Source organism: Annulohypoxylon maeteangense, assembly GCF_022496945.1.
Source record: "Annulohypoxylon maeteangense strain CBS 123835 unplaced genomic scaffold GGS22scaffold_24, whole genome shotgun sequence".
Classification (NCBI taxonomy): Eukaryota; Fungi; Ascomycota; class Sordariomycetes; order Xylariales; family Hypoxylaceae; genus Annulohypoxylon; species Annulohypoxylon maeteangense.
The window spans coordinates 157,540-170,627 of record NW_025953271.1 but is presented as its reverse complement, the minus strand read 5'-3'; the positions used below and the strand labels follow the sequence as shown (position 1 = coordinate 170,627).

Sequence of the window (13,088 nt, the reverse complement as noted above, 5' to 3'; positions counted from 1 at the left end):
GTTACGAACACATGTATGCATTTCCTTGTTTTATCCTCACCAAACACTATCTAGCAGTAGGTATCTTACATAACACATCTTAACTACCTAGCATATCTTCATGGATGTGATATCAATTATCTTGAACCTCTCTGGAGAAGTTACGCGCGTCGAGCGGCTTCCACATCCCGAAAAAGAAACAGATCTGATCATTGTAAAGCGTATAAAAAACTATGCATTATTATGCTTCATTCGAAGATAATGTAATATGCATACCTACCTAGTACCTTAAGTAGGTACCTAGGCACTCATAAGACTACCCCTTTCCCAATCCCGCATGTTATTTAAACAATCAATTCCGCATGAACGCTCAATATCTACACTAGGTGGCCGGTACCTAAAATAATTTTAATTGATGAACGGATTATTCAAATAATACGGAGATGAGTAAGCTCAGGATGGCAGAGGTCACGATCATGTCTAGTAGAGAATATCGTACTTGAACCCATTCTTCTGCCTTCTCGGATGTCTCATAATATATATACCTACGTATATCTAGCAGCCTAGGTAATCAGCACCCGTTCGTTAACGATTACTAACACATCTGAGATGGTGTGACTAAGCAGAGCCTGCAGCGGGACCATGTCTACTGACTCACTGTGGCGTTTCCGTTTCTCGAGCCGCCGTCTAGGTCCGATTCTCGAAGTCAAGGCTGGTATCGTAGTGCGGCGCCGGGAACAGTCGGGGCTCAGACATGCAGAGAGAGGCGGCACGAGTGGAAATTGCTTTGAGTAATCTCTTCGGAGTACAACGGTCTGTAGGTAACTATATCACTTACATAAGAGGCTTGGATATGTTTCTGGCTAACCAATGAGACGTGCAAGATACTGATATCGGCTAGGTAATTGCATAAGTACATACCTGCTAGGTAGGTAAGCCACCGTAAGCACCGGTGACTGCATTCAAATATTTTTGAGGGCTGAGAAAGCCACAAGGAGGAACCTTGGAAATGAGGTTATGTAAGGTTGCTGAAGTTGACCTGTGCAGGCGCCAGCCAGGTAGCTAGTTTGTGTGGTAATAGTAGGAGACACCGTGGACCTGTATGAAGTTATGTAAGAAAGCCTAGAGGTTTCCTTTCATGAAAGTTCAAGATTAGGTATAAAAGAAAGTCTTTGTCGCAGGGCATTTGCATTCTAACAAAGCTCTTCACACGATATTTAAAGTCGCGAAACCGATCCTTCCTATGAATTTCCTTCCGAAATATTCGAACAGAAGATACATTCGGCATAACACATAACAGGTACCTAGTAACTATCTAAATTTGATAAATTTAAGACAACACAAAATGAATACAGGAATTAACGCAGTTAGACTTTCCAACGTTAAGTCCCAATGGACATCAGCCCAGGATGGTGGTCGGATTGATTGGGGAAGCTGTATGGTGATGTGAGAATATTAGGTTAGCAGGATAAAAGGGGTTGGGTTAATTGCTTGAAAATCAGATAGTTGATTATCTTATTAAGGAACGCAACATGGAAATCTCCATTTCCCCCCTCTCTAATAAATCTTGCTTCAGTTTTTATCAATGATTACCTACCTACCTACAAACGTAGTACTGACGGGTTTACGTAAGAAACTAAAAGTACCCTCGATACATGAACTACTATATCGTCACTTTATAAATGATACTAGGAGAGAAATACCCATATCTTCTCACTTGAGCGTAGTGGTGGTCATATATATATATCATACATATGAATCTTACGAGAGGCCGAGATCATTTCGACGATGGGCCTCCCCCTGTGTCGCTCTCCTCTCGTGACATATTTTCTCTTGGCATATTTAATGATGGAAGACCTCTTTCAGCATCAAAACTTGCTGAAGGCGCCCGTTCTCTACTTTGAGATCGTCTTTCCTGATATTCCAACCTTTGGACCAACCTATCCATCCCGTCTCTCTTGGTCCCCTAATTATACCCACAATTATAGCCACGCCGATGAAGGCGATATTGGAACTTCCACTCCAGACCCAGCCGCCTTGAGCATATAGCCGATTTCCCAGAGCCGTCCCCATGATCTGGCCCCCGAAGGCGAAAACCATATACACCGTATTTATTCTATTCCTAGCCTTCGAATCCAGATTGTAGATATTACTCCGATTGGCAGTATGCGCAAAGTTGGCCCCAGAATCCATCATGATGGCGTGGATTATAGGTCCCGCCACCGTGAAGCTTCCAATAAATGTAGAGATCACGATGCCCACGAATTCGAAGGCGAGGCCAAGAACAACCGAGAAGAGGAAGACATATCGATCAGTAATGAGGCGAGACCATACTGGCGCAAGTGCAACGACCACAATCCCAATGAAGGCGAAACATCCAATTTCAAGCGAGGAATATTCATATGGCGGAGACGCGAGGAGGAACGTGAGAGTAGTCCAGAAAGAAGTAAACGCAGCGCTGAGTAGAAACCCCATGATACATGCTTGGGTGAGCAGGGGCTCTGTAACAGCCATGACCACCATTCCCCAGAGAACCTTGAAATAGTTGAGGCCCTTGTTCTTTGTGGGATAATCCGGGAGGAAGAGGAAGAGCAGCGCCAGTGTTAAATATTGGGCTCCGAATGCTAACCAGTAGATGTTTCTCCAAGATGTAAAATTAGCCACTATGCCTGACAATACCCTAGCAATTAGGAGGCCAAGTGCTAGCCCTGATACGACGACCGAGAGCGAACTAGCACGGCGATGAGCCGGTGCTAAGTCGCCGACGAGCGGCAACATAAGCTGCGGTGTTACCGTCCTACCTTCTCGTTAGACCGAGGAAGCGAAACGGAAATACTTTGATATAACTTGATGAAGGTAGCAACAGCAGATACATACCCAACTCCACAGAGAAATGACAAGCTGATGAACACTTCGAAATTGTTCGTGAGGCACAAGCCAATCCACTATTTGATATCAGCTTCGTATGAGAAAATCGAACTGTCAACCACATACAGCAGTTGCCGTTGCCCATATGAGGGATAAGATGAACGGTCGCCGAGGTACCATATCTGCCAACGGACATAGGAAGAGTAGGCCAACAGCATAGCCTGCCTGGGATAATGTGGCAATGTCGGATGCCCGCTCATAACTGACGTGGAACTCCTCGGCTAAGACGTTCAGAATAGGTTGAGCATAGTAAAGGTTTGCAACAGTAAATGTTCCACTCTGTCACAGATTAGCTCGGAGATAATGGAGGAAGTAAGGTACCTAGTTAAGATCATACGAATGCTAGGAGAAGATTCATTGATAGGGTAAAACTAGGCGGGTTCTCCGGATCGTAACGACAGCGTTCTGGCATCCAATTCAATGCCCTCGTTATCCTGACCAGCCAATTAGTCCCCTTAGAGCCCTTCGTGGTGATGACAGACGAATTCTGATTTTCATTTTGCTCATCCGTCTCGACATTCTCGTTGGTTGTCGTAGAAATGACTGCCGTTTCTAGTCTATTGGCTGGTTTCTCGGATTGGTCTTCTTTCTCTTTATTCGCAGCCATACCTAGGCAATCACCATCTAGCCCGTCACCCAGATCTCTCTGATCAGAACGGCTATTGTAAGTATTCGACTGGGGAAATCCGACTTCGTTTTCTTATGTCCGATGATTAAGGTTGGCGTGTGGTCTAATTTTGCTGGTACAAAGGTAAAAATCCTGTCTATCTCACTCTTATTCGTAGTCTCTAGGACAAAGAGAACCGTCCTATATTATAGAGGAACATCAAAGTAAGTAACTAGGGATGCATCACACATCCGGAGCTACTCCTATATATTTTCGCCGGTTGCCGGATGGTCGCTGCGACCTTCGGCTGTTGTGAATTTAGCTACAGCCGAAATATGGATAGGTACATTGCATGTCGGCCGTGTCACTTGCTATACGGCTTACTTTATGCAGGCATCCCAGGCATCCCGTGTCCGTTTTTCAGTATATTATGCATATTCATGGTTCAATGTCATCATTGCAAATATTCCGTTAGGTGAATTCCGCTCCTAATATCACATTGTTAATATCAATCAGACTTGCAGTAGATTATATGGTAACTTTAACTTACTAGCATTGCAGATATCTCAACTCTTTGCGCCCCTTATTCATACCACTTTGGTCGTTATAACGTGGGTTAGGGTTCAGGTTAGACTTATGGGAGATGCAATGGGAGATGCAATGGGAAATATGGTTCTACATATAGTTTCAATTAAGTCGATCGAAGAAGCAACCTTAAAACACATCGAGCAAAGAAACATCATTGTTACACAAGTGGCTTTAAACTACCTAGGTACTCTTGACTAAGGAACCCCGAAACCCGGTACATAAAACCCCTTACGGTCTACTATGGACCGAACTCCGATACTGTACTCCAACAAATCAGCCGGCTCACACATATCAGATAGCAAACAGAAGGCTTATGCTCATACCTAGGAAGGTATGAACAATAAAAATCACATAGATACTACCTAGGTAAGCAATGAGAAAAAACTGATGGAACCTACGAGATTGTGAGCTAAAGTCTCTCGAAGCAATCCACTCAGGTACTTACTAGGTACCTAAGTAATTGTCCTAACCTTTCATTAAAGAAGGAAAGCTGAGATGTCGCGATATGGTGTTTTCTACTAAAGGGGTTAGCTTCAATATTTCTCCGTATTTTAGATTGGATATTTCCGATTATTATCTTATTATCTCTTATCATTTGGGCATTTCTTACATAGTACATGTACATAGTTGAATAAGGGCAGGCAATCCCCACATATCAAATAATCGGAAGACTGCCGATGCCATAATTGAGAGAGGGGCAACGATCGGACAAGTTTCGGCGGCTCGAGTTTAGAAGGTCCTACCAGCTTTCTTTTCTGGGAGCAGTTGTCATTGGACAAGGAAATCCATGTTACATATATGGATATACATATGGATGTAAGTCTACTTGCAATACCCTTGTAAGTGCCACTGCTACAATGTAGGTAGGTAACTGCAGCTGCTGTAAAGTACCTACATGTAGGTAACCTAGAAACATTTTCGGACTTTCATGTTCATCGCAACCCATTCATCTTTCAATGTTTTTTTCTAGAAAAGAAAAGGTTCCCACGTTTTCAACTAGAATCGTTGAATCCGTCAATCCCTAGGTACCTACTAGGTAGGTAGTTATACCGTCATGGCAGCCGATGAGACAAGTCCGTTACTCCAAAATGGAACTACTACTCCCAAGACAACTAAGGTCACAAAGACCGTCAGCGCCTCCATATTCGGTCCCGCCAACCGTATCCTTCTCGCCGGCTTCTTGATGGCCTTCACTCTTGGCATCACCCAAGTCCCGGTAAGTGTCGGATATCCAATTGATTCCCCGTTGCGTTTACTAACTGGGAAAATCAAGATTATTTATGTCTTCCGTCTTATGGAATGCGATATTTTTTATCGCCGTAGCCCTCCATTCGAGGGTCCGGGGGATCGTTGTCACAATCGTCAGATCACCGCAGGAACAGCTCAGCAGGTTTCTATTCTAGGCATGTCAACTTCCTTCAGCGGAGTTTTCAACCTCTTCATATGTGGTTATTTTATAAAGATATGGGGGCCACGTTGGGCCTTCGTTTCGCAAACTGCATTATTAGGCTTGAGAGTATCAACACAAGTTCTTGGTGTGACAATTGGTGGTCGGTCCGGTGAAATCATCTTTCAGGCCTGCCAAGCTATTGGCATAATAGGGGGTCCACGCGGCTATCAGTACGTTACTTACCTACCAACCTTAACTCAAACATCATGTCTATGTCGTTCATACTGATTGAGTTGATAAAGGTTAGTTCTGAATACTGCCGTCAGTGAACTGGTCGCGCCTAAGGATCGTACGGCAGTCTTTGGACGTTTACAGGGATCAATCATGTTGGGAACTGCATTTGGATTCCTCCGTACGTCTCTTTTGTCATTAATATCTAGCATTCAGCTAACGGCATCACAGTTGGTGGTGTTCTTGGCGATGTCTACAACATCAGACGTCCTTTTGAGACGGCATTCTTCCTATATGTCGGTTGCACGCTATATGGCGCTCTTTTCTTGCCGAACGGTAAAGTCCATAATCAAAAACAAAATGGTCGGGGTATCAGCGCTTTCTTTGCCCCTATGAAAATCATTGTTCCTCACAAATACCGCCTAGAGTCTGGCAAGATCATTCAAAATTACAGCTTGATCTTCCTTGCGCTAGGGATATTCCTCGGTGTGGTAAGTTATAGTCTACTACAGCTCTGTTCCACATCTTTTGTCGAATTACCTTCTCATTTTAATCCAGTTCGCTTCGGGATACGCCCCCATTCTCTTACAGATGTACGGAACATCCGAATTTAATTTCGGCACTACGGAGAACGGTTATCTTATGTTCGGGAACTCGGCCATTCGTGGTATCTTTTTACTACTCATGTTTCCCAAAATTATATCCTCCGGTAGAATCTGGTTTAATGGCACGCCGGCGCATACGGAACGCAGGGGGTCAGAACCAGAGTTCCACATCCCTGTTAACCCAGAAGACTTTGAGGCCGTTGAGGGCGGAGAAGTTCCACAAGAACCGGTTCAAGTACCTGATCCAGATGACGAAGATTCTGGAACTGGGTTTGATCTTTTCTTCGTCAGATGGAGTCTTGTGGTTGACTCTTTGGTTACGTTCTTTGCTGGATTCTCTACGGATGGATGGCAGGTATATTTAGGTAAGAGACGCGAAAAAAATAGGTTTTCCGACCGTTATTAATTGAAACTGCTAGCCGGCTTCCTATTGCCATTTGCATCCGGGTCGGCGCCAGCTGCGAAAGGAGTCATGACCGAAATGTGTCCACCGGACAAACGACAGGATGCAATTAGTGCTATTACTCTTGTAGAGAGTACTGCTAGTTTGTTAACCCAGGGACTCTTCGGCATGATCTTTGCCGCCTTCACAGAAGCCGGCACGCCAAGCCTAACATTTTTCTGCAACGCGGTATGTCGTGCACTCCGCTGATAGGGTTCGACATATACTAACATTGTATTAGGGATTTGCTGTGTTTGGCTTCATTGTTTTGTTCTTGGCATATCTACCACCACCCAACAGCAAGAGGGTTGATGACGATGATTCGGAAACCGAAGTTGAGACCTAAAATGATCGTCTAGGTAGGTACGTAAAGAGCCTATCAAAATCCATAAAAAGCACTTAGAAGCTAGGTGGCGTAAAATAAACGGGAAAACATGCATATCGGCGCAGAGAAAAATTGTTATCAGCCATACCATCATAATTCATGATTCCATCTAAAAAGACATAGATAGGTACAGTTTGATAGGGTAACTAATAGACGAAAATTGCAGACTTGTAAGGTTAATATAATCTTAAGTTAGGGCCCCTTTTCATATGGTGATACTAACCCAGCCACCCTTTCTTGTAGGTTCCTTCGCTACAAGCTTGTTGTGACATAGCCTTAAGGCGTATGGTATTATGTATAACAAACTTGCCTCCTCCTTTATCAAAAATTCCCATATCTACCTAGACATATACAACGTCAGTCGTTAGCCACACATAGGAATACATTCTGCCCAGTCAAGCTTCCTGCAGAGTATCAACCCTATTTTGACAAGCATCGTACAGACTTCATTAAAAGTGCCCGTATCTCTTCATCTGGTTCAAGGATTCGAAGCCCGCTCGTCACCTGACCTCAACCACAATACCCGCCATCGACTGGAAACGCCGTCCGCGTGACGAACTTACTCTCGTCGCACAGCAGATATCCAACCATGGAAGCGACCTCGTCCGGCGTCACGTACCGCTTGAACAACTGCGGAAAGTCCTCGACACGAACGTCACCAGTCTGGTCGCGCAACTGCTGCCACATTGGTGTATCTGCGATGGCCCTGGAGTGAGGTTAGCCAGGTCCATCTGCTAAGCTTCGCTAGAAGTTTTAGAAGTACGGTGTCCCAGTCCCGAAATTCGATATTGAAGGCCAGGTATGACAAGGGGCGTGGTACTCACGGACACACGACGTTCACCCGCACGCCGCGATGAGCGTGCTGGGCAGCGGCCACTTTGGTCAAGCCCACAACGCCGTGCTTGGACGCCGCGTAAGCCGCGTAGAAGCCCGTGCCGCGCAGGCCGGCGACGCTCGACATGTTGACGATGCTGCCGTCGTCAGATATGGCACGTAGTTGGTACTTGAGACAGGTGAACAACCCCGTCAGATTCACGTCGATGACGCTTGTCCACTCCTCAAAGCTGAGGTCTGTTATCGGGCTTGGGTCTTTGCCTATGATGCCTATTATCCCTCGTTAGAACTATGAAATAAAGTAGGTAAGCAAAGGGGTAGGGTACTATGAACGGCTTACCGGCATTGTTGACACAGGCGTTGATCCGCCCGAACTTCTCCTTCGTCGCGGCGACCCACTCCTCCACGCTCTTCGGATCCGTGATGTTCACGGCCCACGTCAGGATTTGGACGTCGGGATATGACGCTCTGATGCGCTCCGCCGTCTCATCGAGCTTGCTCTTCTGTAGATCTGCTAGGGAGAGGATTGCGCCTCGCGCGGCGACGTACTTGGAGATTACCTCGCCAAGACCCTGGGCCGCTCCTGTTACTAGGACGACCTTATCCTTCAAGGGTTTTGGGTCCGCCATTCCTCTGAGTAAAAGAAGGTATACGCAGGGAATAAATTAAACAGCCTATCTAGGTGGAAAGAGAAAGAGGGCTGATGGCATAACCATGCGCGTGGGAACGCCTTATATGTGGATGACGATACCCACCTCCAGGTTTTGCATAGACTCCAGCCGTTAGGGTATTGCACGGTCCCCTCCCCGCCTAGGTATGTACTACCTTTCCTACGATAGTATGTCACCTTGTTAACATTAGCCGTCGCCCTGGCGTGTTTATTAGCAATCGCAATGGCCCTGCTCTCGCTGTCACATCAGTGGCGCGTGGCGAGCATGCTCCTTAGAGGCGGACGTAAGGGCATATAGCTCATGCATCTTTGTACATTACATACACCTCTCTAGGTATCAGGGGCAGGGATAGATCAGACCAGACGTCAAGCTCGAACCCTGTGAGCCGATGCACAAAGCACGTGTCATTTGACAGGCATCGCAAGAATGCGGGAGCGGTCAGTCTATCGGAACAGCTGGATGTGTTTGCTCAGGGGCGGATCTTCATTGAACTGTTACAGATCCTGGAGAAAGGAATCAGAAATGAAAGGTGGACCCTTGGTAAGAAAGAGTCTGACAGCTGAGAGATGCGGCTCTGATCCGGAAACGTAATAATAGGGTGGAAACACAAATGCGAATCACCCTGTCACCCTATGCGGCGGTGCTGATCGCTTCATATCGTAGCTGTGTAGGTAGGTAGGTAGGCAGGTAGGTACCCCTTACCCGAGAACCCGTCACTATTATATGCGGGCTCGGGCCGGGAAGCTACATAGGTAGTTAGCTGATATGCAAAGACTTTTGGTCGAAGCTGTACCTATGCAATAGTTGAATCCTCTTGCGTATATGTAAGGTCACATATCGCTACAGCGTTCTAGCGGTGAAGCGTCCGAGCGCCCAGCACGCCTAGCCAATTAGGGCTGACCATGGTTGATGTTGCTGTACAGGGTAACAGGGTAGCAGGGTGGTAGGGTAGTAAGGTAGTAGGGTAACGGCATCTGGTGATAATGAATATTAAAAGTAGGAAAAATTGTTGGAAGTTTAGATAGGCGCATTAAACCCCTTTATTACCAACCCATCTCCGTCGACGATTTCACCCCTCCGGCCCGAACCCTCGGGAGTAGAGGATAAGATAATGAGGTTTAATTCTCTCGTAATTATTACGGTTTCATTGTAGCAGCATTCTGAGATAATGTTCTACATAGTGGGAGGATGGTATCCTTGGTCGAGATTCTTTATAGGGGAGATGATACCTACCTAGTATTTATTCTGAGTAGACTTCCAAACTATAGGCCCAGTAGTTACTGGGCTCAGACCCCACAACCCTTTAAGAAGAGGATGATTAAATGATAGAAGAGTAAAACTCGTTGTCTTGCACCTTTTCAAAGCTAGTCTTAGAACGAATATCCAAATCGCCGTCTCCTTAAATTTGATAGTTAGCCACATTTCCCAATATAGTAGGGGAAATGGGAGTTGGGGTTTGGCTTCTCTCTCTCTTTTAGTAAGTCACCCCCCCTATATTGCCTCCTTTTCCAGCACCGTCACCGATTAACTATCAGACTAAGACTTCGGCGCCTTTTTCTAAACGTAGGATTAGGGTGCTCCCTGTAAAGATTTCTGGACAGTATGAGTTTCGGATATATTAATTTCTTGATCGAGTTTTGTTTGAATAGCTAGTATTCGAAGTATATGATCCATCTCGGCTTATCGATGTAGACGAGGGATATGCCCCAGAACAAATGGTTTTATGACAACATTTGGGATATATCGCATCGAGGTCGATTCTTTGAAAAATAATGTATCTTGAATGGACGAGGTCTTTGATCCCTCTCTTCCCCCTAAAATTCGATGTGAGTCTTAGAAAGTCGGCGACATGATCTTTCTTCATATATTGATTGTATAGAACATCTCTCATGAGAATCAAGTACTAGGTACCTAGGTAAGTACCCACATCACAAAATGATTATAGATATAATCGTCAACACGTAATAAGAGTATGGGGATTTATTCGTCGTATAATACGTCAAGAGGTTGTTGTTCCTCCAGATCTGCCTTCATAACGTCCCACCGATAACCGATTCGATGCAATTCGGCGCAATTCATATTCATGTATCCCATTAATCAATCCACCACTTTATGGTTCATTGGCACTACCATCCTCATATCGTACATCCTTCGTAATGCAGCGTTTTGTCATATTCTTAGTCGGGCGATTATCTCATACTCTAATTAGGAGGTTAATAATCTGCGGAAGCGTCTGTTGAGGGTACGTTATTTTCTCACGGTGGAAGAAGGTACTCGCTCCAAGGGCTAGCTAGAAAAGCCACGGCAGCCTATATACATAGAGATATATAATTTAGTAAATGATGTCGATATCCATATCAATAATGGGGCGATCGTGTAGAAAGACGTACACCAAAGATTGCTACGCTCCGTACGACAGAAGCATTTTCGGGAGATGTGATAGTCTCATAGGTGGAGCTAATGAATCCCCTGTTGGAACGTCCTCCACCGACTCTCTTTGGCGGCATAATTGCAAGATTTTGAAGTGTTCGAAGGTTGTCCGAGAGTTGGGAGTTGTTCTTAAGTTTTGTGTCGGCGTTATCTGTATTATCGACTATCGGAACAAAAAAAAAAGATTTGGAGAGGATCCAAGAATTAAAGCTGAATAAGATCCGGAAGCTCGAGCCATTGAGAGTGGAAAGATTGTGGGACCGTCTGCATGTGCCCATGTTCATATGTGGGGCAATTTATGGCTCTGTGGCGTGCACAGTTGACAGGTCAATGGCGTCACAAGGCTGAGCTGAAGGCAATTACCTAATGTGCTAATGGCTAGGTAAGTATGTACTAGGCTAGGTAGGTATATGTGGTAGGTGCCTCGGGAAGTTGACAATACGTAATCCCTCCTTCTCCCTCCTTCTACTTTCTACCTTCTACCTTCTTACATCATTTCTCTTTTATTATACGAAAAACAATACACGTCCCCATGCACATCCATTTCAATTCCAAATCTACAGTTTTGATCAATTCAACACTCGAAAATGGTTGAGACACCAAGATTCGCCAATGCAGGCGGGTTCTTCCCTGACGGATTTACCTCGTTACCCTCGCCAGCTCCTAGTACTGCTTCGAGTCGAGCGGCTGCTCGTCTACCACATCCACGATCAAAGCCTCTTGCACGAGGCTCTAAGAAGGAAGATTATGCCAGGAATTACGTCTCCGATCGACTGATGCACATTTCGCGCCGATATGTGAAGAAGCATGGCATCCCCGACCCTGCCGACGAGGTCACCGGCTACGACAGCATGGACGAAGTATGCAAAGATCTCGAGGACGTTGTCGACGTCCTCTGGTTCTCGGGGACTCGTACGTTAGACCCCATGCGATAATACTAAGAAACATAAATTATTTAAGACAAGAAGAGAAAATGACTAATTGCCTGGTTCCCTAGCCAGCCTTCAGATACCATATCTCCTAAACGTCGCGCTCGCATTTAATACTTACCTGCCATCTTTCCCACCATCGTCGCGCCCCACGTTCGCCTTACTCAAGAAGCTAGATCATTGTTTCGCAAGCCTCATCATCGGGCGCGACCTTAAGTCGGGAGATCCACTTCCGGGATTCCAAGGTCACGGGAGAGGGTTCACCAGAACAGACATGGTGCGCTGCAAGAGTTTGACCGACGAAACTCGCATGCTGGTCTCCATGATTATGAGTAACGAGCCGGACGTAAAGAATTTCGTAGGCGACGACGATGACGACGACAATGATAAAATTGCTCCATCACCTATTAGACGTAATATTAGCGTCTCTCTTTCTACCGGATTCATACAGACTCCTATTCGAGATAGGGATTCCATCGACGGCGATGACAGGATCAAGTCTGAGGATGTTATAAATTTTGATGACGAATCAGATATCGGTGACGAGGAACCGGACCATGCTGCGGCTAAACGAAAATTTAAGGATATCAGTCTAAACGAGGAGACCCCTGATGATCATAAACGGATCAGAGTCAAAGACGAGGAGGGTCTGGATGTTCAACTCGACGATGCGGCGCCAGGAAACCGGAGTCCAATCCCGGAAGTTGGCGGACTTTCACTAAGGCGTCCTGGAGAAAAGTTCCATTTCATATTAGACGATGACGACGATGACGATTCCGGTGATGAAAAGTTCCAAAATACAAATAGCATCCTCCCCGATGCTGCCGCTACTTCCGCCGCCGCCGCGTCAGTCCCATCGACGGCGCAAATAGACCCCAACACTGAAGGAGTAGGTGAGTGGGATGGGATGATCGATGAGGAGGGGGAAGATGAAGAGTTGCATTTAAACGTAGGGAAGGTATACGAAAAGACGCTGGTACAACTTGGTAAATCATTAGGCGAATCTATAACAGACGGATAACGTCCAATATTTATCCACAAGCAGCTCCTTGCCTACGAATACACTATA

General features: G+C 45.7%; 5 protein-coding genes across 5 annotated transcripts in view; 2 read left to right on the top strand and 3 right to left on the bottom strand.

The window, feature by feature from the left end:
* Positions 1-1,625: 1,625 nt before the first annotated feature.
* GGS22DRAFT_174414 (MFS general substrate transporter) lies at positions 1,626-3,814 on the bottom strand. Its single transcript, XM_047963088.1, has 4 exons — positions 3,245-3,814; positions 2,974-3,186; positions 2,857-2,924; positions 1,626-2,776 (listed from the first exon to the last, which is right to left on the bottom strand). Exons 1-4 carry the CDS (start codon positions 3,512-3,514, stop codon positions 1,822-1,824), a joined length of 1,506 nt encoding a protein of 501 aa, XP_047814474.1. The 5' UTR covers positions 3,515-3,814; the 3' UTR covers positions 1,626-1,821.
* Positions 3,815-5,049: 1,235 nt separating this feature from the next.
* GGS22DRAFT_174411 (uncharacterized protein) lies at positions 5,050-7,323 on the top strand. The gene is made up of 7 exons (XM_047963087.1): positions 5,050-5,318; positions 5,376-5,722; positions 5,795-5,904; positions 5,955-6,214; positions 6,282-6,693; positions 6,748-6,959; positions 7,012-7,323. The coding sequence occupies exons 1-7, from the start codon at positions 5,157-5,159 to the stop codon at positions 7,114-7,116; spliced, it is 1,608 nt and encodes a 535-aa protein (XP_047814473.1). The 5' UTR covers positions 5,050-5,156; the 3' UTR covers positions 7,117-7,323.
* Positions 7,324-7,354: 31 nt separating this feature from the next.
* Positions 7,355-8,852, bottom strand: GGS22DRAFT_81360 (3-alpha--hydroxysteroid dehydrogenase). Its single transcript, XM_047968163.1, has 3 exons — positions 8,330-8,852; positions 7,980-8,259; positions 7,355-7,861 (listed from the first exon to the last, which is right to left on the bottom strand). Exons 1-3 carry the CDS (start codon positions 8,616-8,618, stop codon positions 7,666-7,668), a joined length of 765 nt encoding a protein of 254 aa, XP_047814472.1. The 5' UTR covers positions 8,619-8,852; the 3' UTR covers positions 7,355-7,665.
* A 1,636-nt stretch (positions 8,853-10,488) lies between these two features.
* On the bottom strand, positions 10,489-11,318 carry GGS22DRAFT_174405 (putative TOM core complex subunit Tom6). The gene is made up of 3 exons (XM_047963086.1): positions 11,051-11,318; positions 10,920-10,969; positions 10,489-10,861 (listed from the first exon to the last, which is right to left on the bottom strand). The coding sequence occupies exons 1-3, from the start codon at positions 11,165-11,167 to the stop codon at positions 10,855-10,857; spliced, it is 174 nt and encodes a 57-aa protein (XP_047814471.1). The 5' UTR covers positions 11,168-11,318; the 3' UTR covers positions 10,489-10,854.
* Positions 11,319-11,476: 158 nt separating this feature from the next.
* Positions 11,477-13,088, top strand: part of GGS22DRAFT_174404 (uncharacterized protein) — a 1,765-nt gene continuing 153 nt past the window's right edge. Inside the window, exons 1-2 of the mRNA XM_047963085.1 lie at positions 11,477-12,002; positions 12,088-13,087. Of these exons, the coding sequence (XP_047814470.1) occupies positions 11,678-12,002; positions 12,088-13,040 (1,278 nt within the window). The 5' untranslated portion in view covers positions 11,477-11,677 and the 3' untranslated portion in view covers positions 13,041-13,087. The remainder of the gene's footprint in view (positions 12,003-12,087; position 13,088) is intronic.

Bases quoted from the DNA above. Each gene is read 5' to 3' on its own strand.
- GGS22DRAFT_81360 (XM_047968163.1), bottom strand. From the start codon at position 8,618: ATGGCGGACCCAAAACCCTTGAAGGATAAGGTCGTCCTAGTAACAGGA. The intron at 8,260-8,329 runs GTAAGCCGTTCA...GAGGGATAATAG, and splicing joins CGCCTGTGTCAACAATGCCG to GCATCATAGGCAAAGACCCA. The intron at 7,862-7,979 runs GTGAGTACCACG...ACCTCACTCCAG, and splicing joins CGGGTGAACGTCGTGTGTCC to GGCCATCGCAGATACACCAA.
- GGS22DRAFT_174414 (XM_047963088.1), bottom strand. From the start codon at position 3,514: ATGGCTGCGAATAAAGAGAAAGAAGACCAATCCGAGAAACCAGCCAAT. The intron at 3,187-3,244 runs GTATGATCTTAA...AATCTGTGACAG, and splicing joins TGAATCTTCTCCTAGCATTC to AGTGGAACATTTACTGTTGC. The intron at 2,925-2,973 runs GTATGTGGTTGA...GATATCAAATAG, and splicing joins TATGGGCAACGGCAACTGCT to TGGATTGGCTTGTGCCTCAC.
- GGS22DRAFT_174405 (XM_047963086.1), bottom strand. From the start codon at position 11,167: ATGCCGCCAAAGAGAGTCGGTGGAGGACGTTCCAACAGGGGATTCATT. The intron at 10,970-11,050 runs GTACGTCTTTCT...CTATGTATATAG, and splicing joins GGAGCGTAGCAATCTTTGGT to GCTGCCGTGGCTTTTCTAGC.
- GGS22DRAFT_174411 (XM_047963087.1), top strand. From the start codon at position 5,157: ATGGCAGCCGATGAGACAAGTCCGTTACTCCAAAATGGAACTACTACT. The intron at 5,723-5,794 runs GTACGTTACTTA...GAGTTGATAAAG, and splicing joins GGGGGTCCACGCGGCTATCA to GTTAGTTCTGAATACTGCCG. The intron at 6,215-6,281 runs GTAAGTTATAGT...ATTTTAATCCAG, and splicing joins TAGGGATATTCCTCGGTGTG to TTCGCTTCGGGATACGCCCC.